Source organism: Curcuma longa, chromosome 4 (assembly GCF_044706935.1).
Source record: "Curcuma longa cultivar G26 ecotype Majalengka, Jawa Barat chromosome 4, ITB_CL_G26_1.1, whole genome shotgun sequence".
Classification (NCBI taxonomy): Eukaryota; Viridiplantae; Streptophyta; class Magnoliopsida; order Zingiberales; family Zingiberaceae; genus Curcuma; species Curcuma longa.
Genome location: NC_133864.1, coordinates 3,126,598 through 3,147,332, shown reverse-complemented (window position 1 = coordinate 3,147,332; position 20,735 = coordinate 3,126,598). Strand labels below are relative to the sequence as shown.

The 20,735-nt window shown below is 37.4% G+C and overlaps 4 protein-coding genes across 5 annotated transcripts; 1 reads left to right on the top strand and 3 right to left on the bottom strand.

Moving 5' to 3' along the window:
* Window positions 1-713: 713 nt before the first annotated feature.
* Window positions 714-1,949, bottom strand: LOC141827438 (cyclin-D6-1). The gene is made up of 5 exons (XM_074714681.1): window positions 1,713-1,949; window positions 1,554-1,649; window positions 1,274-1,475; window positions 1,070-1,200; window positions 714-963 (listed from the first exon to the last, which is right to left on the bottom strand). The coding sequence occupies exons 1-5, from the start codon at window positions 1,947-1,949 to the stop codon at window positions 751-753; spliced, it is 879 nt and encodes a 292-aa protein (XP_074570782.1). The 3' UTR covers window positions 714-750.
* A 1,842-nt stretch (window positions 1,950-3,791) lies between these two features.
* LOC141828678 (cytochrome b6-f complex iron-sulfur subunit, chloroplastic) lies at window positions 3,792-6,113 on the top strand. 2 transcript variants are annotated; one of them, XM_074716135.1, is made up of 5 exons: window positions 3,792-3,981; window positions 4,116-4,327; window positions 4,413-4,530; window positions 5,143-5,325; window positions 5,853-6,113. In XM_074716135.1, the coding sequence occupies exons 1-5, from the start codon at window positions 3,940-3,942 to the stop codon at window positions 5,952-5,954; spliced, it is 657 nt and encodes a 218-aa protein (XP_074572236.1). In that variant the 5' UTR covers window positions 3,792-3,939; the 3' UTR covers window positions 5,955-6,113. The 2 variants fall into 2 exon arrangements, with proteins under 2 accessions (XP_074572236.1, XP_074572235.1); XM_074716134.1 differs by having other exon boundaries at window positions 3,831-3,981; window positions 4,077-4,327.
* Window positions 6,114-6,399: 286 nt separating this feature from the next.
* On the bottom strand, window positions 6,400-11,811 carry LOC141827742 (equilibrative nucleotide transporter 3-like). Its single transcript, XM_074715057.1, is given in 11 exon segments — window positions 6,400-6,659; window positions 6,747-7,005; window positions 7,140-7,297; window positions 7,383-7,558; window positions 8,075-8,166; window positions 8,168-8,178; window positions 8,255-8,398; window positions 8,476-8,631; window positions 9,003-9,107; window positions 9,207-9,281; window positions 11,679-11,811. Coding segments are annotated over 11 exon segments (1,350 nt in total). The 5' UTR covers window positions 11,745-11,811; the 3' UTR covers window positions 6,400-6,551.
* A 2,310-nt stretch (window positions 11,812-14,121) lies between these two features.
* LOC141826895 (uncharacterized) lies at window positions 14,122-20,003 on the bottom strand. Its single transcript, XM_074714214.1, has 6 exons — window positions 19,723-20,003; window positions 18,224-19,541; window positions 17,658-17,927; window positions 16,489-16,644; window positions 15,452-15,595; window positions 14,122-14,299 (listed from the first exon to the last, which is right to left on the bottom strand). Exons 1-5 carry the CDS (start codon window positions 19,749-19,751, stop codon window positions 15,482-15,484), a joined length of 1,887 nt encoding a protein of 628 aa, XP_074570315.1. The 5' UTR covers window positions 19,752-20,003; the 3' UTR covers window positions 14,122-14,299; window positions 15,452-15,481.
* Window positions 20,004-20,735: the final 732 nt, after the last annotated feature.

The window sequence follows — 20,735 nt, the reverse complement described above, 5'->3', positions numbered from 1 at the left end:
AAGAGAGTGAACTTAACCTCTAAATTGAGTTATGGGTCGGAAGAATAAGAGGAATAGAGGTGTAAATTGGACTGTTGCGACTAATTTTGAAAATAAATATATATTTTTAATTAATTTATTAAATAAATATAAAATATAACTTATATAGAAGTACGTCCAAATAGCCATCCCTCTAAAATATTCTTTCCTTTCCTCTGAATGCTTGATCACTGCACCAGTCGCAATTTTCTCTTGATCCTTTGAGGCATTATAGCAAACACCTTCGTTGCACAGCATTCCCCTACTGTAAAGCAGAAAAAAGCTCCCGATCAACTTTAGGCTGCAACAGACTGGGGCTTTAGAGTTTTATCGCCGAATAGTACGTACAAGGGAAGAACAGAGTGGCAGTGCAGCGTGGCGTTTGACTGGCAGGGAGAGCTGTCTGGAGGTGGTCAGAGAAGTTCGTACGCCTGCCTTGCTCACTGCGCGCACTGTCACCGCAGATCTCATATCTTCCAGCCAGTCCAGTCCAGTCCAGTCTGTGTCCTCTCATATTGCAGGGTTGGTCAATGGCGACTTCACTTGCTCCCCTGCACCATGCTTTTACCCTTACTGAATGTTTAATCCGCCGAAGAACAAGGAAATGGATTAGACTATTTATATATTTCCAATTTTTATGAAATTTGATTATAATTTAGATAAACCACGATTTCTTCTCCACAAAAAAGAGATTTTTTTTCCTGTTATTTCTCAGAATATGAATCCTGGTCGCTATCCCTCGCCGGAGCCGCAGGCGGCGTGGCCGGGGGAGAATCGACGCTTCTTCATCTCTCGGCCGACGTCCGGGGAGGATCCGACGACGGGCTCGTTCTCGGAGCTGGAGCAGTGGCGGCCGAAGACGGTCACCGGCGTGTCTGAGGCCGGAACGTCGCAGACGTCCACCGTGAGGTTGCTCATCGAATGGCTGCATTCCCACAGCTCGTCCTGTTTTTTTGTTTCAGAACCAAAAATGGAAACTTTTAGGGAGAAATTAATGGCGAGAAGAGTGGATCGATGAATTGGGGCAAAGAATCTTTCGATCGGCTATTACTTCATTTACAAATTCGCAGGAGTAGACGGCGGCGCGGAAAGTGGGGAACTGGGCGGGGAAGAGCTCGTAGGCCGCGGCGAGCAGCGCGGCTGCCGCCACCACCGAAGGTTTGAACCCTAGCATCTTCACCTCTGCGGCAATTCTCGGACTAATTAGAAAAAAGCACGATTTTTGGCGGCATTTAGGGTTGGAAAATTCGATTACCGCTTTGGGTTTTGAGGATGATCTGCGTGGCGTGGGACTTGAGAGCTTGGAGCAGAGGCGCCGGAGCAGGGGCGCAGAAGGAGACGAAGAATCGGAGGAAGGAGAACGGAGTGATCGATCGCATTCTCCAATCCAACGCCGCGAGCACTAGCAGCTCCATCCGCCGAACTGTTTGGGCGTCGAAGACGATTCCTCCTTCCCCCTGCGTTCCCAAATAGAACGGTGAGACCGATCGATCCAACCCCGAAATCTCGCAAGGACAAAAGAGGATTTAGGGTACTCGGAGATCCGCCAGAACCGATCCGCTCTTCTTCATCTTCGAGGCGAGCGAGATGCACGAGACGGAGAGCAGACGAACGATCCACGGCTTCTCCTGCTGCAACCGAAACGGGATCAGCAAACTGCATTGCGATCGAAACCACCCAAATTGCATCCCTACCGCGATTTCGCGCCTGCGAAGGAACCGATCGATGTAGTTGATCGCAAGGTACGCGACGAGAGGGTCGAGAGTGCAGCCGAACTGCAGGACCAGAGCGACGGCGTCCCTCCGCGCGGCAACGTCGCCGATGGAGGAGACCATGTGGTCGGACTCTGCGGCGAAGAGCGCGGCGACGGAGCCGGAGCGCTGCTGCTCGTCGTCGCAACTGATCAGCGGGTTCTCCAGATCGAAATCCATTCTTGTCCCGGAGGAAGGAAACTGGGAAGGAAAGGAAAGGGAAGAGGCAAGGAGAGGCGTCGTGAAAAGCGAGCAGGTGTCGCTGTCGTAGAGGGGGACAGGACGCTGCGGGAGATCGCAGAGCCGCAGTTTAAGTTCTGAAAATTTTGAATTAATTCAGTTCGGTTCGGTTAGTTAAACTTTTGGAACAGAACAATGTTTGTACGTATTCATGAGCACCAGGTCTAGTCCAGGTCCAGCTTCAGTCAGGCCTGAGAAAGGATTGGCCCACCCCTGCAAGAAGATGGTCTGGTTGTGAAAGCGAAGGAACATGCATGTGATTCGAGGTGGTCGGTTTTTCATCGCCCTAACTGAATTACTGATGGAATTGTCTAGTTGGATTTACTTGAAGAACCCAAATCACGAGTTGCTTCGGAAAATATTTGATTCATATTTAAAATTATCAAATTGGATTAATATTTTTATATTATTTGACTCGATTTAATTTGTTTGCACTCCTAATTAGAATGAGATTGTGATAATATGAGTTTCATGAGATTTCCCCCTGGCTTGATCCCACATAAATTTTCCCCCTTTATGATCTTTGAGTTGGGAGGGGATGAGATTTGCAAGAGATGAACAATGTAATTGTTTGGATGTGACGATGGATACCTAAGCATCCATAGTTCGAATTCTTAATACGATATATTGCAGAATATTTTTCTCAAATGAGATAAATTTTTTTTTATCTGTTGGATGAAGAATCGCTTGTACTTTTAAATTTACTCGATAGATAAATCAGAAAGAGGTTGACCATCTATGAGGAGGTAAATCGAGAAGCTGTAATTGATCACACGGAGGAGGACATTACTTCGACTTCATCGAGATTCGACTTTTGTCCACTTCAGTAACTTTATCCGTCATAACTAACTCAACTATGCCCTTAAGACGAGAGCACCCTAACTTAAACAATATCACATTGTAATTGAACAGATTATAAATTAAAGTTCATCCAAAATCTTCTTGAAGCTTTATTTAATTAACAAATACCAACTACCTTCTGGTTAATCTTTAAAAGAAATCTTTTTCAAATTTTTTTTTTGAATATGAAAATGACGAGTGTTCGAACAAAGGCAAACATCTTCAATTCATTTGTGAACAAATTTAATATTCAGATTGATAAAAATTTATTTATAATCATTCAATATATTTAATTAAATAAAATAATTTAAATAAATCATTAAATTAAATAAAAAATCTTAAACACATTCACGTTCAATTCAACTCGTTAATATTAATAATATAGATTATGAAATATTCATGAATAATATTCATAAATAAAATTTATAAATTATATTCATCAATAAATTTTTTATTAGATATAAATAAATATAAATTAAAATGGATAAATAAACTTATAATATTAAACTCACTAATTAACCAAACAATTTTAAAAATAAAAAATTTTAAACAATCAAATAAACTCAAATTAAAATTTCGATGACATGTAAATGAATCAAACTCATAAAAAAAGATAAACAATTATTTTAATAACTTTATTCATTTTAAATTCGGTCTGACTTGATTCAATTACCTTATCAAATAATATTCAACAATATAAAATTTGACTCAACTTAACTCACTTATAGCCTTACTTTTCGGCTCATGGGACATGTTTGGCTCGACTTGACCTAACTTCATGCTAAGCCCCAACTAGGTTAGGCTCGCACCACCATAAGTAGGTCTAGTCGACAATGGTTGTTGGGCCAAGGCCCATGGAATGTGGTCAGTCGTCCAGTGGCTTCCTCAGCAGATGAGAGCAGGAGAAGCTTCGAAGACCACCCAAACATGTGGCCGGATGAAGCAGTCTCTTCCCATCAACCAATACCACGCAACCTTATCCATTTCATCTTCTTCCTCGCAGATAACAAACAACGCCAACGATATAAACAGCAAACTCGGAGGAATTGCAGGGAAGCCAGGTAGCAGCTGCCGCATTCTACCGCTCGCCATGGCCTCCACCACTCTCTCCACCGCCTCCGCCCCATCTCAGGTAACCTACACCTCGACTCCATCCTCTTCCCTTCAAAAAGTAGCGAATTTGCAGGGGATGGATACTTAAAAGCTCCCATTTTGGGCTTGTCGCAGCTCTCCTCGGCTAAAAATGGCATCTTTGCTCCGTCGCAGTCGCTTCTGAGCAAGCCCGCGAGGGCGCCGGCGCTCCCCAGTCCGGGGAAGGAGCGAAGGGGAAAGATCATTTGCCAGGCGACCAGCATCTCCGCCGACAGAGTGCCGGACATGGGCAAGAGGCAGCTCATGAACCTTCTTCTCCTCGGCGCCTTGTCGCTGCCCACCGCGACGATGCTGGTTCCCTACGCTGCCTTCTTCGTGCCCCCTGGGTAAGGTCAAGAAGCAGATTGTACACAACTGAAACCCTAAACTTCCCTATTTCACGCTTAAGCTTTGTGGAATCCTATTCTACAGTTCAGGAGGATCTGGCAGTGGAACTGTAGCTAAAGATGCACTTGGGAACGATGTTCTTGCGTCCGCGTGGGTCAAAACTCATGGCCCTGGTGATAGAACCCTAACTCAGGGTTTAAAGGTTCATCTTCTATGCCTTAACTACACTGTCCTGCAAGTGAAGTGATTGTTTGGGTGTTGAAGATTTACCTGAGTAACTACTTAGAAAAAGCCATGATGTGTAGTAGTTTGGTTTGATTACCACATTTTTCATGCTTCATGGCAGTCAATACAAAGTTAATTTCTCACACAGTCTGATGCACGAAACTCTCGTTAATACGGGATCCCAAGGAAAGGTCGGACTTGGATCACATTGGGACTATTGTATGCATCATTACTTTGGATTGCAAAAGGTTGTTTTCATGACACAAATCCGTGACCACAAAACCAAGGCTCCCCTTCAATTTCTCACCTAACCAAAGTTACAAAATTAAGCCATTTTTGTTGTTCTTGGGTTAGAACATCTGTTTTTAGGCTCTAGTTTCTATTCTAGTTGCAAATCTCTAGTATAAACCTTCACCAGTCTGAGACTTTGATTTGTTCGACCAATGGCATATTGATACGACTAATGACATATAGATAGGGTTGACATCCGTTTGTAGGAAGGAACCTTCAACAATCTGAAACTTTGATATGTTATTTTGAAAGAACAAGCAGCAAGATTTTCAGCAGTCTTGACTCACTAATTTTGCAGGGAGACCCTACTTATCTTGTTGTGGAGGATAACAAAAGTATCGCAACCTATGGCATTAATGCTGTTTGCACCCATCTTGGTTGTGTTGTTCCATGGAATTCTGCCGAGAAGAAATTCGTTTGCCCTTGCCATGGATCACAGTACAACAGCCAAGGCAAAGTTGTGAGAGGACCTGCGCCTTTGGTGAGTATCCAATTCCTCTAATTCTCCACAATGTTCATTTCTTTTGTATACTTGCTATTGAAGTAGGTATAAAGTGGAGTACACCATTACATAATAGCATAACCTACATGAGAAGATAACAAAAATAAACTACATTCCCCACTTTTAGTATTGGAAGGTTATGTTTTACTCTAACAAACCTGCAATTAAACTGAGTACTAAGTTAGATTTATTAATAAGTGACCATAATTTCATAGGATGGATATATATAGGGATATGTTGAGCAATCTATCTAATCTTAACCGGTAGAGTAGTAAGTTTGAGCCATGATTGTTTTTTGTGGTGGTATTTAGCTCCACACTATCATGGTTTAGATGAGGATGCTGAGAGGAATGTAGACAGTTTATGAGTAAATAGGCTAACAACTGTTTTTCACACCTTATTTCTGTTTCATCCAACAAGAGTATGTCTTTGATTTGCTATTATAAGATGCATCTTTCCATAGCTTTTGCTGCATAGTGAATTCTTTTTTCTGGCAAAAATGGCAGTCTTTGGCTTTGGCCCATGTTGATATCGACGATGATAAGGTTATCTTCGTACCGTGGGTGGAAACAGACTTTAGAACAGGGGAAGAGCCATGGTGGGCTTAAGATGTCATTGTTGCTTTCAGCTATATCATTGTCTATATGCAACTCAACGGTATCCAATTTCGCATACTATTTTGAAGATATATTATGCTTTTGTCACAAGACTTGTGCCATTAGCACAAATGTTGTAACATCTAATACTAAACATGCCTTTCTGCATTACCTAGGCTTGTTTACTTCAAATGTGTGTTTGGATTTGGAGATCTAACACTTTCAATACCTGTCAATACATGTCGGTTGAGATGCCTTGTAAGGCTTTTAGAGTTCCGCCGAGGTGGATTGGACTTGGCCTAGGTGGTTGTAGTGTTTGGGGGACAAGTTTGCCTTGCCTAAAAACCTGGTTTGTTTAGGTGAATGTCGATGTTGAGGTGGCATTGATCGGAAGCTCTTGAACCTTTGATATATAACACATTCAACAGAAAGCTTACGGTCATATAACATTCGACTGTTAAAAAATGATGACGGTCCTGTGACTCCTCGAGTCGCAAATCATCAAACTAATAACATTCTTAGTACATCTTATTAAACAGCAATAACTATACAGCTTAACTAGGCACCAGAGTAGTCTCCTAAACTTAGCGATAATGAATAGAAGCATTGTTACCAACCTTTGCCGATCAGCCATAACCAATCAAGCAAAACACCAGTAAAAATACCGGCGAGAAGACATACTACAAGCAAGTTTCCCAAAGCATTCTGCTCTGGTCCCTGTGCAAACAAATTCCATTTAGTCTCTTTGAAAGAATGCTTTTGATTATCGAAAGAAAGGAAGAAACAAGGAAATTGACATGTTACTTTGTATCCTTTTGGTGCGGCAGTAAGAACACAGACAGTAAGGTAACCATTGCTTAGTCCTAAGAATGAGGTCAACATGATCATCCATCCTTGGTCCCCATAATTGGCTGTGAAGTAGAAGGCTGGAATGAGTAGGAATCGCGAAAGAATTGCGGCCATAAGACCTTTCCTAGATGATAGCACCAATTTCTTCAGAAGAGGAATGTATCTTCCGATGAGATCCCAGGCGTTATACATAACGATCAGCACAAGTGCATACCTGAAGCAAATTCAAAGGCAACTGGTGCTGAAAACATTTAAATGTATCGGTCTTCCTATGGATGCTCGCGAAGTTACAATTGCAATGTCGAGATTTGTGGAGATGTGAAAAATAGATCATTTGCATATCCTTACCATGAGCCCAAGCTGTGAGAGCCTGTGTCCTCAGACAAGAATCCAGGGAATATTGACAGTGTCAAAACATGGAGAAGATATACGTCGATCGCATAATCAATATTCTCTAAGAGCAACTCTTTGTTGCTCAAACGTTCTTTAAGTTTTGGATCCTCAACCTGGAATGACCAAATAAGTTCCAAGGATAGGTTTTTATGAGTATGTTTTGCACTAGTAGACTAAAACTCTGCAATGGAACCTTACCTCTTGGACTTGGTGTCTTTGCATTCCACCAGCAGCAAGGTCAGCAGAAACTGTCATTGAGCCTTCAGAGGCAGCCTTTTCACGGTAGTACTTCGCGATCGGCAGTTTGGGGACGACGAATGCATAAAGAAGAACACACACAAGCTCAAAGAAACATGAAATTGAGAAGAACATCACTGCAAGAAGAAGCACAAATGAAACTTCAGCACATCCTATAAGAACTCAATGCTTCAGGTATAGTGGAAGAAATTAGGAATTGTCATTGTCCTTATTATATCTAATGATGATAAGAACTATAATCAGAGAAGAAAGCGAAATAAAACTATATAACTGTTAAACTTGACATGATCTAACTAATTTTACTATAAATTTATGCAAAATTGGCTAATAAAACAATTTAGTAGTTGATCATGATACCAAACCTGTACTATATTCAGTACAATAGTCAATAGATCCAATAAGCACATATTTGTTGGAGAATATATGTTAGAAGATATTTCATTAAACTGTTGAGCCCGAGAAAGACTCGATTTGGGGAAATAGAATAACAAAGCCAACTAGAATGGAAAACCAAGGTTATGAAGTTTCAGACTTCAATCAAATATTACTAATTACTCAATACTTTGGATTGTAATTCTATATTTATATAAAATAAAAATGGTTTATTAATCAAAATTGAACATCTTACATACTTGCTCCCTTCCGCAAACCATTTTGGGAGTTCTCAAAAGCTGCTTTTGTGATTAACCTCAAAGCAGATGTTATTGCCCCTGAAGCTGCTAGCAGCCAAGAAGGACTGCACTCACAAGAAAACTTCATGTCTGATTGCTTTGGCTGACCTTAAATGAATTAGATCGACACTAATATCTTACTTGCATAAGCTCTGGGCTCATTAAAGAAAGATCACCAACCATCCCCCCTTGCACATGTGCATCAGCAACTCCAAATGCCCCACTTACAAAGCATACACCTATAAATGCTCCAATGCTACTTTTTCCAGAAGTTGCAACATCCAACTATAGTGGAGAAACTTGCTTTGGGAATCAAGAATTTGGATGCTAATGAAAATACAAAAAACAAATTTGATACTTACCACAATTAGAGCTAATGAACTCAAGAAAAAGAGAGTGTATCCAGCTAAGTTGCGATTTCTGGTGTTAATCTTTGCTTCACGATATGCAAATATAGCAATTGTTCCCAGGGCAAAAGGTTGGTAAACAACAGTAAGAATTCTAGTTGGGTGGTAGTCCTGCAACAATGTGGTGAAATAAGTTTATCAATTGTAAAACTAATTATACTTTGTCTTGCTGATAGTAAAAAACACAAGGGAGTACACAAAAAGACAATTTACAATGTTCAACTGACAGCTCAATGTGAACCACTGATACAAACTAGAATTTTGTCTATAAACACTCACTTAAAATTTCACCGCATTCATGGGGACTTCTTCAGTAGTGCACTTAAATAAATTTGATAGTGGAGCCCTTAATTAGTCACTAGCAGAACTAAGTAGTCTTCTTCATTTCAAAGTTAGGCAAGAGAAATTGCATATGTAAAACTAATTCAAGAAAAAAAAAACAAACAGCATTATCAGAATTGAGTAAAAGAAAAAATACATACTGGAAAAAGGTACATATAGTAATCTTGAATTGTCAGCAAACTGTTCCATGAGAAAAGACAACCATTTCCTAGTAGCCAGCAGACTAAAATTGCCAAATTCCTTCCCTGTCCATTCATAAGGCAGAATATGAAGACAAGTAGAAGAGTAAGGATAATTTGGTTAAGTGCAAGTAACTAATTAGTTGAGAACTAAAAAGAACTAACCTCATTTATAATAGGTGCTCCTTCTTCAGTAGAGTAACTCATTCTTAATTCTGTGTCAATTACTTCACCGATTAACTGTCACTAGCAATACCTGTTTACTGGGTTAATGATAATAATTTATAGCTTAAATTAATAAGATTTAATATCAAAAAGAAAACTTACCCAACCAGATAATCATAATAGGAAAAACAAACGGCAATGAAAAGTGTCCATCCAAGAGAAAAATGCTTGAAGAACATACTAAGTTCTCGATTATACTTGTTTTAGGAGAAAATTTTGTTATATGTTACACAATACAGTAATCATAAAATGAATCCATACAAATATCCACAAGTTATGAAAATGAAAACTCAATAAAAGTATGTGATACGGTGGAATCGCCCAACCGCCATGTGGTTGTCACGTGACCACCACGTGGCCTTAAAGTAAGAAATGAGTAAAATTGTTAAGTAAGATCAGAGAGGATAAAATGATGTTCAAAGGGTGGTTAGTTGACAAATCTCCGTCCCGAGTTCCGACCTTGGCATCCATTAGGTCTTCTCGGCCTCATGTGTCGAGCTCTTCTTAATCTCGGGTCTTGACCTAGGGTTCCGACCTCAAGGTCTTTTTGGCCTCATGTGTTGACCTCTTCTCAGTCTCGGGTCCTAACCTAGATTTCCGACCTCAGGATTTTCTCGGCCTCATGTACCGACCTCTTCTCAGTCTCGGGTCCTGACCTAGGGTTCCGACCTCAGGGTCTTCTCGGCCTTGTGTGCCAACCTATTTTCGGTCTCGGGTCCTGACTTAGGGTTCCGACCTCAAGGTCTTCTCAGCCTCATGTGTCGACCTCTTCGGCCTTTTATGCTGACTTTGTCTCAATCTCAGGCTGAATCTAAGCCCGCAAAATCAGAAAATCTTAAGACTATTTCACTCAGAAAAATAGGAAAATATCCTGGAAGACAATGACAATTGGAACAAGTATATCGAAACGGAAGTGTATGTTTCGAAACCTTTTTAAATTAGAGTGCGTATTTCGGAATGTATCTGAAACGGATATTGACAATTCTATAAAAGGTTGCCGATACCCATGGGCATAGGTATGCACACACGAAATCCTAACTTCCCCAAGCTTTTAATCTCCTTCCTCACGTCAAATCCTAACTTGAGTGTCGGAGTGGCTTGCTGAGATCTATCTCCGGTGTCATTCTAACTCTCTTTTTGAGTACTTTTCAGGTCTCTTCATTTTTTCGACGACTATCTCCGAGGAGCGTGCACATCAACAGTTTGGTGGCTGTGGCTTGATCATCCACGGTATTTGGTCGGAACAGTGTGTTATTTCCAAAAGGCTAGTATATTTTTATCAAAGATATTCATTGCTGGTGTATTTCAAAAGGAAAATTCATAGCATACTAAATAAGATATAAAGTCATTCTAGACAAATCGAAGTCTTTTCTTCTGGGGATCATCAGAAGGCACCAAGATATTTAAATTGAGAGAGATTATTTTCCCAAAGGATCAGCACACCAAACATTGAATCAAGGGCAGAAAGGAAAACGTCATCACATGACCAGACTTGAGTTTGCACTACAATACTAAAAAAACATTACTGATGGTCAGAAGCTGGAAGGAGGCACTGTGATGTAGCCGTCAGAGGAACGAGGCATTGACGTGCTATGCAGGCTGATAAGATGAGTAGGGAAATTGAGTACTACAAAATGTGATGAATGTGATGAGGGAGCTACTTTCCTTAGCAAGGTTGTGCAGGGGATGCCCCTTTGTGAGAGCTGTAGAAGCAACAGCGACTCAACATTTTTTACTGGAATTTTATGCAGGTTGGAGAATTTCCCCAACTTTGGCCAATCGATTTCCCTACACGATTTCTTCCATGTTCTCAACCAGCTCTCAGTTAGGTTCCTGACACAAATCTATAAGTCTATTTGCACGCTTACTGTTTCAAGATATGCTGAATAACGTGATTGGAAAACCTAGGTTTTACCTAAACAAACAACACAATCATTCAAAATTTTCCATTTTTTCTCTCGTTATGAAGTTAAAAAGCGTATGTGACAAATATCATATCGCGCTCACCTCTCAGAGCATCACAATTGCTTAGCTTAATCACCCGAAAGGCAGGAAGTAGAGAGTAAGTTTCTTGATGTGGCCATTGCCCAATCAAATCACAGATTTTTATTCCATACGCGGTGCAGTAGCACAATCAGTTGAAGCTAAGACAAAAAAGGAAGAAAGCGCTATGAACTATCATGGAACGATGATCAAACTTAAACGGTTCCGTTCCCGATCCCAGAGAAAGCTCAAAATCGATTCTTTTGCCGAAAATTCCAGGGAAAAAAGGACAAAATATCGGAGCTCCCCACAAAAACCGAAAACGCCAACATTGAATCGCGAAAGGAAACAAAAGGGGGAAAAGGAGATTAAAACGATCCTCACATCGCTAGTTTAAGTGGCTCTCCGCCACTGAGTGAAGACACTTACACGGGCGACGAGGTTTTCCGACAGCCGAAGCGAAGAAGATTCCCAGGCGACTATGGATGGATCCATGGCCGATTCCAAGCTCGCATTCTTATAACGAGCGATCGGGAGCGAGAGGAGAAAAGCACGGCAACGGCTGGCGTTTCCATTTGAAGATTCGGAGACGATAAGTCAAAGCCGTTAGTAAACGCCCAATTGTATTACCCCGAAACCTACCTTCTTTGTGAATAGACGAAGTGTGGAAGAGTCAATGCGCGACAATGATGGGCTAGACTTGGCGTACGAGCAGGTTTGAAAATTTTCCATTGCGTTCCCACCGTACTAAGAAGCTATTTATGGAGAGACTCCATCCATAGAGTTTCCATGCGGGGGAAGTGGATCTCCCTATTTTCATCCTAATTAAATTAGTTATCTTTTATAATAATCCTGTCCGGAGGTATAATTTTCTTCCTAATTTATTTGTTTGATAGATTTAGAATATAGTTTATGCCTACTTAAAATCAATTTTTAAATAATTCATTTCTATTAAATATAAATTCTAATTCTCTTATTTATTTATTTACTAAATCAAATCTTTTGGATGATCATATTATCATCGTCCGAACTCTATACCTCTATTACTAAATCAAATCTTTTGGATGATTGTATTATCATCTTTCTAAAAAAAAAAATAAAAAGTATTCATCATAATTTTTTATTTTCAAAATAACCCTTTTGTTTTATTAGACTAGTTGGACATTATTAAAGTAGTTTTGGTTGAACACTTCAACTCTAATCAAGATTACTTTATATTGATCAAAACTATTCCAATATTAATTAAAATTGTTTAGATGTTGATCACAAGTGTTGTAACACTATTATAATAATGGTCGATCAAAATTGTACAGTGTGAAATAGTTTTAATAAAAAATATTCTAATATCAGTCCAAATTACTTCGATATTAATCATAATTACTTCAATTTTGATCAAAATGATTCAATAATTTTGATCAAAATTGTTCTAGTATTAATCAAAATTAATATAATATGAGTCATTAATTATTAAAATTATTTTAATATTGATCAAAATTATGTTAAAATTATTCTGATTTAATCAAAATTACTAATAGCTTTAGCTAAATTTGCTATAAAAATATTAAACCAATCTAATAAAAATAACAGTTTTAAAAGAAATTTTCGGATGGGATATTTTTTAAAATATTTTCAACTTAGGGCACGATAATAATAAAAATAAGGGCCAATTTTAATGTTTGCCTTTTTAAAAAAATCAAAGTTAAAAGTTCAAAATCGTATAATATTACTATTAGAAGTATAATCTTATTAGCAGTTCAAAATAAAGAATTACCTCGTGTGAGATCATGATAAAAAAAAATCAAAATATCAATTTTTTTAATTGGCATCACGCATCCAGTCCTTTAGATCGATTAATTCTAGAATGAACGAGCAAGTCCTATAAAAGTTTTTGATTAACCATCAAAATAAATAAAAAAAAAATGGCAATCCAACTTAACAATCAGCATTTTTGAATTCACTAACCATTTGAAACATAATATCAATTTTAAAACTTGATAAAGAATTACCTCGAGAGAGATCATAATAAAGAATCACAAAATCAATTTTAAAACATTAAAAGTCATTATATAAAATATTTATACTCCACCAATCCTTTTCTCTTTCTCTATTTATCGATTATCTACCTATATATCTATCTCATTTTTTATAACCTGAGATGATGATTGGGCTTAGAATCTGATCCCAACTAGTCATCACTAGTCAACTTCAGAGATTTTCTTTTTTAAAAAAAATATTATTCAAAGTAAAAGAGAATAATGAATGGCAAATTGGATGGTGTAAAAAATTGCTAAGTGAATTAAGTAGGCAGAAAAGGATTGGTAGAAAATTAAGAGTGTTTTTTATTAAGTTTATCAATGAATAACTTCTTTTAAAAATATATATATATAAATAATATTTTATATATAATTTTTTATTAAAATATTCTTATGTTTTTGGTTATTTTAATCAAAATAGCATCAAAGTATTTTGTGCCTTTTTGATAATATAAATAAAAGGGTACTTTTTAAATTTTATGTCAAAAAATTTACTTTTAAAAAAAAATATCAAAATAACATTTTACATATTTTCTATCTAAAATATTCTTGTATTATCTGTTTTAAATTTGATTTAACCAAAGCCGCATCACTTTAAAATCGCTTTCATTTATATTTCTATAATAGATGGGTTAAGAGAAAAAGATATTTTAGACAAAAAAAATATATAAGTGGAGTATTATTTTGATATTTTTCTAAAAAAATAAAGTTTTCTTATAATATAAATAAAAGGGCATTTTTCAATTTTGTCAAAAAAAAAATATTCATATTGACAAAGTAATAGGACATTAACGACGATCATGACTTGAACACATGAGTAAAAAAATAACCCTCGAGATATAGTTGAATTGCTTTCAACAGAACAGAATTGTTGAAGTGGACAAGGATCGAATCTCGATGAAGTCGAAGCAATGCCTTTCTCCATCGTGATCAACTGTAACTTTTCAATTTACCTTCTCATAGATGATCGAGAAACCAATCATATGGAACTACTGAGATGACAGATTCTACCTTTTGCTGAAATAAATAAAAAGATATGAATCATTAAAATGAAAATATTAAGATGGATATCCGATTAGAAAAAAAAAATCAAATTTATATATATTATAAAAAAAAATTTAAAATATATTTAAAATAATACAGACATATATTTAGACTATTAATAAATACTTAAATTAAGTGATATAAAATTATAATAAATATGCATATTAAATAAAAATAATAATTAATAATAATAAAATAAAATAAAATTTATTTAAATATAAATAATATTAGAGTGCGTAGAAAGATTCATATAGCCGATCTCATCTAGCAACATAAAACTTAATTATTATTATTGTTGTAGTATTGACCCAGTATGAAAATCATTTTGTCACCTGCCCAATACCTTTGAGATTCTTCCAGGCCAAACTTCAAAATCTAACAATGATGGTAAACTAAAAATCCCTAATGGCTTGAAAATTCAAAAAAGAATCATTCACACCATTCATATGAATTAACATATGAAGCCGTGTATGTTCTACAAATTTTGCCCATTCAGAAAGTGCACAATTGAAGTTGATACTGTTCATTGCAGCCAGGCAGCAAACAGTTTTTTGGAGAAGCTGGTTGGACCAGAAGGTAGCCGAGAGAGTCGGCTCAGACGAGGACACAATCCAGACCAAACCAGGCATCCAAATCACACCATCTCGGTTAAAGGAGGCAGCTAGTCTTAGATAAGCGACTAGGCCATTAGGTGCTCACTTCTTTTGAACAACCAACTCTTTGTTAACCCATTTCTTCAGTTAGATCTGATTTATTCATGCCCGGTTAGTTTGGCACTTAACTCAATTGGCTCATTTGATCTATTCAGTATATCAAGCTTGAATACAGTTTGGGTTTTGAGTTCAGTCAAGATCCAATAGGGCATTTAAGGTGAAAGTAGCTCGGTCGAGACACTTCAGGTTATAAGGTAGAAGTGGATCTTTTTGATATTATAGCGTTGTCTATTTATAGTCCTTAGCATTGTGCCCTAACAATCTAAGCAGAGTAATGAGGATTCCTTTGAATACTATCTGCAACTGTCGAAGTAGACATGGATGAATATGTAGTAAACAGGTGTTATACAGGTTTGAAGGAAACAGAGTAAGAAAAAAAAATGAAGCATGTAACTAGATTTTGATAACATACCTGATAAGAAGTTTGTTTATATATACAATTTCAAAATTGTTGGGGAAAAAAATAATCAATGGATCGTGCCCAGTCTTCTTTGAGAAGCAGTGTTTTTAGTGTGTTCATTATATCGAAGCCAGGATCCAACTTCCGTTGCCATCCCTGCGAGTACACAAGCTGCAGTTGTAAGATTTTGAATTCTCAACAAGTGATAATAATAATAAAATCAAAAACTACAACAATACAACAACTAGAAAGTTCTAAAATCGATGGATAGACCTCGCAAGGATAACTAGGGGAACTATAGTTGTGCACGCTAGTGTTCATGGGCGACTTAGAGGAACCAACTTGACAGCACCATGTGGCGCGTGTGTTGGGGCCTCTATAAAACTTGTGCCCCCTCGTCGTTGAAAGGCCAACTAATGCAACATCAGAGCTTTTGCAGCTTTTTTGAGTTGCCTTTTCCACCACCTTTTTTTAGTATCAACCGAGATACAACCAACCACTCGAAAGAGACAGGAGGAATCTCGCTGGGCCAAGTCTTCATCTACCTTGGACTCATTTTAGCAAAGACGCAACCCACTTCGGGCTGAATTGCTTCCAACTCAGATAAACTCAAGACTTGAATCAACAGGCCAAACCACACTGGCACTCAGAACTTCCAGATGAACATCTGGACCAGTCTCTGAATCCACTTTGGGCAGTCCAACAATTGTCTAGACCAAACCATATTAACTCAGACAACCCTACACAATAGTTTGTCCCAGGCCAAACAGGACCCCATCGGCCCAGACTGAATTCAAACTTGTATCTAACTACATGGCAATGTGATCCCAGCCAACTAATAAATTTATCAGATTAGTATTTAATCTTTTGTGATCCAACCACAATAGCATGGTAGTATGCAAAACATATGCAAGAAATCCTAAGTAAACTTGCCACATGTCCATTTAACTTTCGTATCTCTACTAAATCAGTGGTCTTGCATAACCAAACATCACATTAACAAAAGACAATATGAATGAGCAACAGCATTAACCATATAACGTGCGTACCTCGAGAACCAGAATCGTCACCATCACAGTGCAAACATTGCCATCAATACTGACTCTATGGCGTCGTACTTGCTCAAGCAATTGATGCATGCATTCCACCGGATGAAAGATATCACCATCAGGGGTGCCCCAAAATGTAAATGTCCTCTCCAACTCCTGCTTACAGAAATAAAGATGCAAATATCACATGAACAAGAAGTTCCAAATTAAATATGAAGTTCGACAATATGTAAGCTAGAAGTTCCTAATTTAAGAATGTAGAAGTTTAATTTAACAAGTATGTCTGATCTATGTCGGGCAGTACTTATGTTTTGCAAATTTTGAGCACAATCATAGTTGCTCTTATAGCTCATTTGGTGATCTTAGTATTTGTAGAAAACATATTGCGGTGATGATGGCATACTGGCATGTTATCCTTGAATGATCCATGCATTGAGTACTAAATATCTATATGTTTTGATTACTATGAACTTACTAGTCTTACTCAAGATACATCTCCTAGGGTTGTTGTTGGAATACCATATTGTGATAAATTGATGAAGACATAAATAGGCATACTCAAATCTTGAATTATGTAGAGGGATTTTACAAACTAAAAAGTTAAAAAAAATTAAAATGTAGCTTCGATGATAAAGAAAAAGTGACTTGAGTGAATAGTGAAGATGAATGGGGGAAAAACCTCTACAAGTTTTAGACATCTTGCATTTGTCATTCAACAAAAAGAAAATATTCATTAAGATCTTAATAATAGCATAAATGTAGACGATTGAAGTGAAAAAAAAAGCTTTTAGAGTCCTTTGTGATTATTGTGTGCCCCTTTGACTAAAAGGAAGCTTTCCTAAAACTACGGTACAAACAATCGTGTTTTATGCGTCAGAGCATTGGCTAGCTCTGAAATAGTACATACAAAATTTAGCGTAGTGTAATGAAAAATCCTAAGATGAATATGTGAGGTACAAATGTTACTAAAACAATAGACATATATATATATACACACACTTACTATTACTAGTGATAGAGATTGATATAGAATTCAATGAAGAATGAGATAGTTGGTGCTCATGATTCTTATTGTTATCCATATGTTGTCATAACTAAATGGTGGAATAGGAAGATCAGAATTGTTAAACATGTAGAAAGAAATAAAATAAATAAATTTAAAACTAAACCTCAATAAAAGCCTTTGGATTGGGGCAACTTTGATGCTGTGATAGTCTCAGTGTACATTCTGCGGCAGTGCGACCATCTCTAAGAGCTACAGCTTTAAAGAACTCTAACAAATTTGCACGATCACTTTTAGAGAGTTCGGCAGTCATGCCTACATCCAAGAAAATTATATGAGGTTTGGGTCTAAAGATTGCTTTGTTTGATCTGTTGCTTTGAGGTTCCCGAACAAGGATGTTTCCAGGATGCATATCAGCATGAATAAAGTTGTCCACCTAAAATAGGAAAAAGACCTTTAGAGCATGTATTGATATTTGTAAAGTTAATAGCACAACTCAACTAAATGACGGAAATAAATCATATCAATGTGCCTGTTAAGAGTTTGTATATCTCGACATTTCAGTCAAAAATTGTATTTTCATTAGCATGCAAGGTTTGTACCAAATGATAAAGAATAGCTTGAGTATTTTAAATTTCAATTATTGATTAAGCCAACAGCCTGGTATTGCAGAGGCAGTTAAAGAAGCAAAGCCAGTATAAATCTAAACAAAATAATAGGATAGAAGTTCACCAGAAGCATCTTCAAGAGTGCATGTGTGCCAATGTGAGCAAGATCTTGTTTTATCCGACTATTTCCATCATATTCATCATCAATATAGCGAGAAACATTTTCTCCTTTTTCAAATGTCTCGACCAGAACAGAAGGATGCACCAGCGGATACAAAGGCTGCGGGAATGAAACATCCTTCCATCTTCTGAAATTGTATATAAATCGGCTTAGGTGGGCAGCTTCTCGAGAGAGATCAACTTGAGACATCATGAAAACTGCAAATTGCCTTACACTTTCATCCAGCCTCAACCAGCTTAAACCAGGGATCAAAGTTGAAACATTGGCAAGAAGATTGATGATTAAAAAGTCCCTCTTGATTGAATCACCAACTCCAGGATGCCTAACCTTCACTGCAACATCAATTGGTTTCTTCAGACGTTGGCCTGGATAGCGGAACCTCAACGAAGCTCGATGAACTTGGGCAATGCTCCCTGATGCTACCGGTTTTTCCTCAAAGTAGTCAAAGACTTCAGATAGTTTCCTGCCAAATGCCTTCTCGATGGTACTTCTACTGTATGCAAAGCTATGGGCAGGTGCTTTTGTATGAAGTTTTGTGAGCTCGAGGCAAAGGTCTTTCGGAAAGAGGTCAGGTCGTGTTGCAGCCCACTGACCCCATTTTATGAAGGCAGGACCAGCTCTCTCTAGAGTGTGATGTACAAGATGTACCCATCTTTTCCTGAATTCAGGTCCAGAACTATCCGCAAAAGGTGCTAATACTACAGCTGGAAAGAACAATATTGTTAAATATGCTGCCCGGAATATCAAAATAATTCCTTCCAAGATAGAGGAAATTACTGAAGAGAAGTATAGGCTGCTAGCTTCTGCCTGCAAAAGAAGACCATTTTTCAAAGTATAGTAATTGCCCTCTGCCAAGGTTCTCTGAGCCCACACCAATTCCCCAACACCAAGAGCAAGAATACCTGGCACTACTTGGAACCGGGTGAATGACAAGCTTATCGCACAAGCTAACTTACTGATAACAGATAATGCTGGACTGTCACAAGAACAGAATAGACTGAGCCTCTTCCAAGACAATTGAGCATGATCGGTTACCGAATAATTAGAGAAACTACTTCGTTGAACATAACCCACAGCTTTGCATGGTACAAGCATGTTAGTTCCCCTATAAGAAACCCTATGGGTTGAAAACAACCTGAACAAGATAAAGGGCAACCCTTTCTTAGCAACTGACCCATACGTTCCTGAAGTTGAGTAGCCAATTCTCTGCCTGGACTGCCAAAAGCAGCCAGCTTTCCTGTTTTCATGGAATGCCAATACCCTGCAAGATCATTCAATATTTATTTATTTGAGTAAATTAGCAAAGATTTGAGCTTTCGTTGCTCCAATTTCTCAAACAGTGTCCAATAAAAAATATATAAAAAAAAAAGATTTCTTTAAACACACGTAGAACCCTCCCAAAAAATGAGAGAAACAGCGAATGGAAGAAGACGAAGAGTTACCTTCCAGGAATCGATAAGAGGCGGAACATTACGTTCTCATAATCAAAACCCCGAGAAAAGATGAGGAGGTGCAAAATCGAGAGAGGCTACTAGATTGCGTGCAGCAGAAACCGAAAGAGCTGAAGGCGATCCGATCCTCTGGCAACCTCGACTCGAGAGATGAACTGGAGGGAAGAATTCGTGCGAAAGCTTCAACAGCGGCGGCGGGGCGTAGAGAGAGAAGAGGAATTGGTTAACGATGGCAGAGTCGGCGGTGGGAACGTAGGCCACGATAGGGCGGCGCGGGGCCAGGCAGTGGAATTGTCTTCGGAAGGTTCCGCCCATGTTTGCCCTATTAAACGGACCAGCCTGCAAAACAATTTCAATTAATTTATTCATTATAAAATTTAAATTAATTTATGTATTAAATATGAGAAAATATTTTTTAGAAAATACTTTTCAAAATTTCAACATGAAATAAAAAAATATTCTTAGTTAATAGAAAATGCGAGCATGAAATGGTTTGAAACTCGTTCCGAGAAATAGTTGAGTTGATTATGATAAATAAATTTATTAAAATGAATATTTAAACTATAAAAAATAATTAAAAATATTTTTTTATTTTTAATATATTCCTCTTCCAATCTTAGATTTCTCAAAAGAGAAGAGGGAATGAAATTTTTTTGTGTTATAATATGAGAAAATAATTGTTCTCTCTATCATTTTATTTTGTAAAATATTTTCCTATAAACAAATAAACATAAATTTCAAATAGATAAGAAATAAAATTAATGATAAAATCATGTCAATATAAAAAAATTTGTGCATCATTCATGTCACTCTTATTAGTATTGTACACAATAATAATAATAGTATAATATTATTTATCAATTAATTTAATAAATTTCATACGATAATAAATTCAGTAGTTGCGTTGATCAACAAACTATGTTCCTCTTCGTTCCTCTTAAATATAATTAATATTTAAGTGTATAAGTTAAAAAAGATGAATTAAATTAATTTTTTAAAAATAA

Excerpts from the sequence above, each read along its gene's own strand:
- LOC141827438 (XM_074714681.1), bottom strand. The coding sequence starts at position 1,949 with ATGGATTTCGATCTGGAGAACCCGCTGATCAGTTGCGACGACGAGCAG. Across the intron at positions 1,201-1,273 it reads CATCCTCAAAACCCAAAGCG|AGGTGAAGATGCTAGGGTTC; the intron begins GTAATCGAATTT and ends GAATTGCCGCAG. Across the intron at positions 964-1,069 it reads CCTGCGAATTTGTAAATGAA|GACGAGCTGTGGGAATGCAG; the intron begins GTAATAGCCGAT and ends ACAAAAAAACAG.
- LOC141828678 (XM_074716134.1), top strand. The coding sequence starts at position 3,940 with ATGGCCTCCACCACTCTCTCCACCGCCTCCGCCCCATCTCAG. Across the intron at positions 3,982-4,076 it reads CCGCCTCCGCCCCATCTCAG|CTCTCCTCGGCTAAAAATGG; the intron begins GTAACCTACACC and ends GGCTTGTCGCAG. Across the intron at positions 4,328-4,412 it reads GCCTTCTTCGTGCCCCCTGG|TTCAGGAGGATCTGGCAGTG; the intron begins GTAAGGTCAAGA and ends CCTATTCTACAG.
- LOC141826895 (XM_074714214.1), bottom strand. The coding sequence starts at position 19,751 with ATGTTCCGCCTCTTATCGATTCCTGGAAG. Across the intron at positions 19,542-19,722 it reads CTCTTATCGATTCCTGGAAG|GGTATTGGCATTCCATGAAA; the intron begins GTAACTCTTCGT and ends ATGATCTTGCAG. Across the intron at positions 15,596-16,488 it reads TGACGATTCTGGTTCTCGAG|GGATGGCAACGGAAGTTGGA; the intron begins GTACGCACGTTA and ends GTGTACTCGCAG.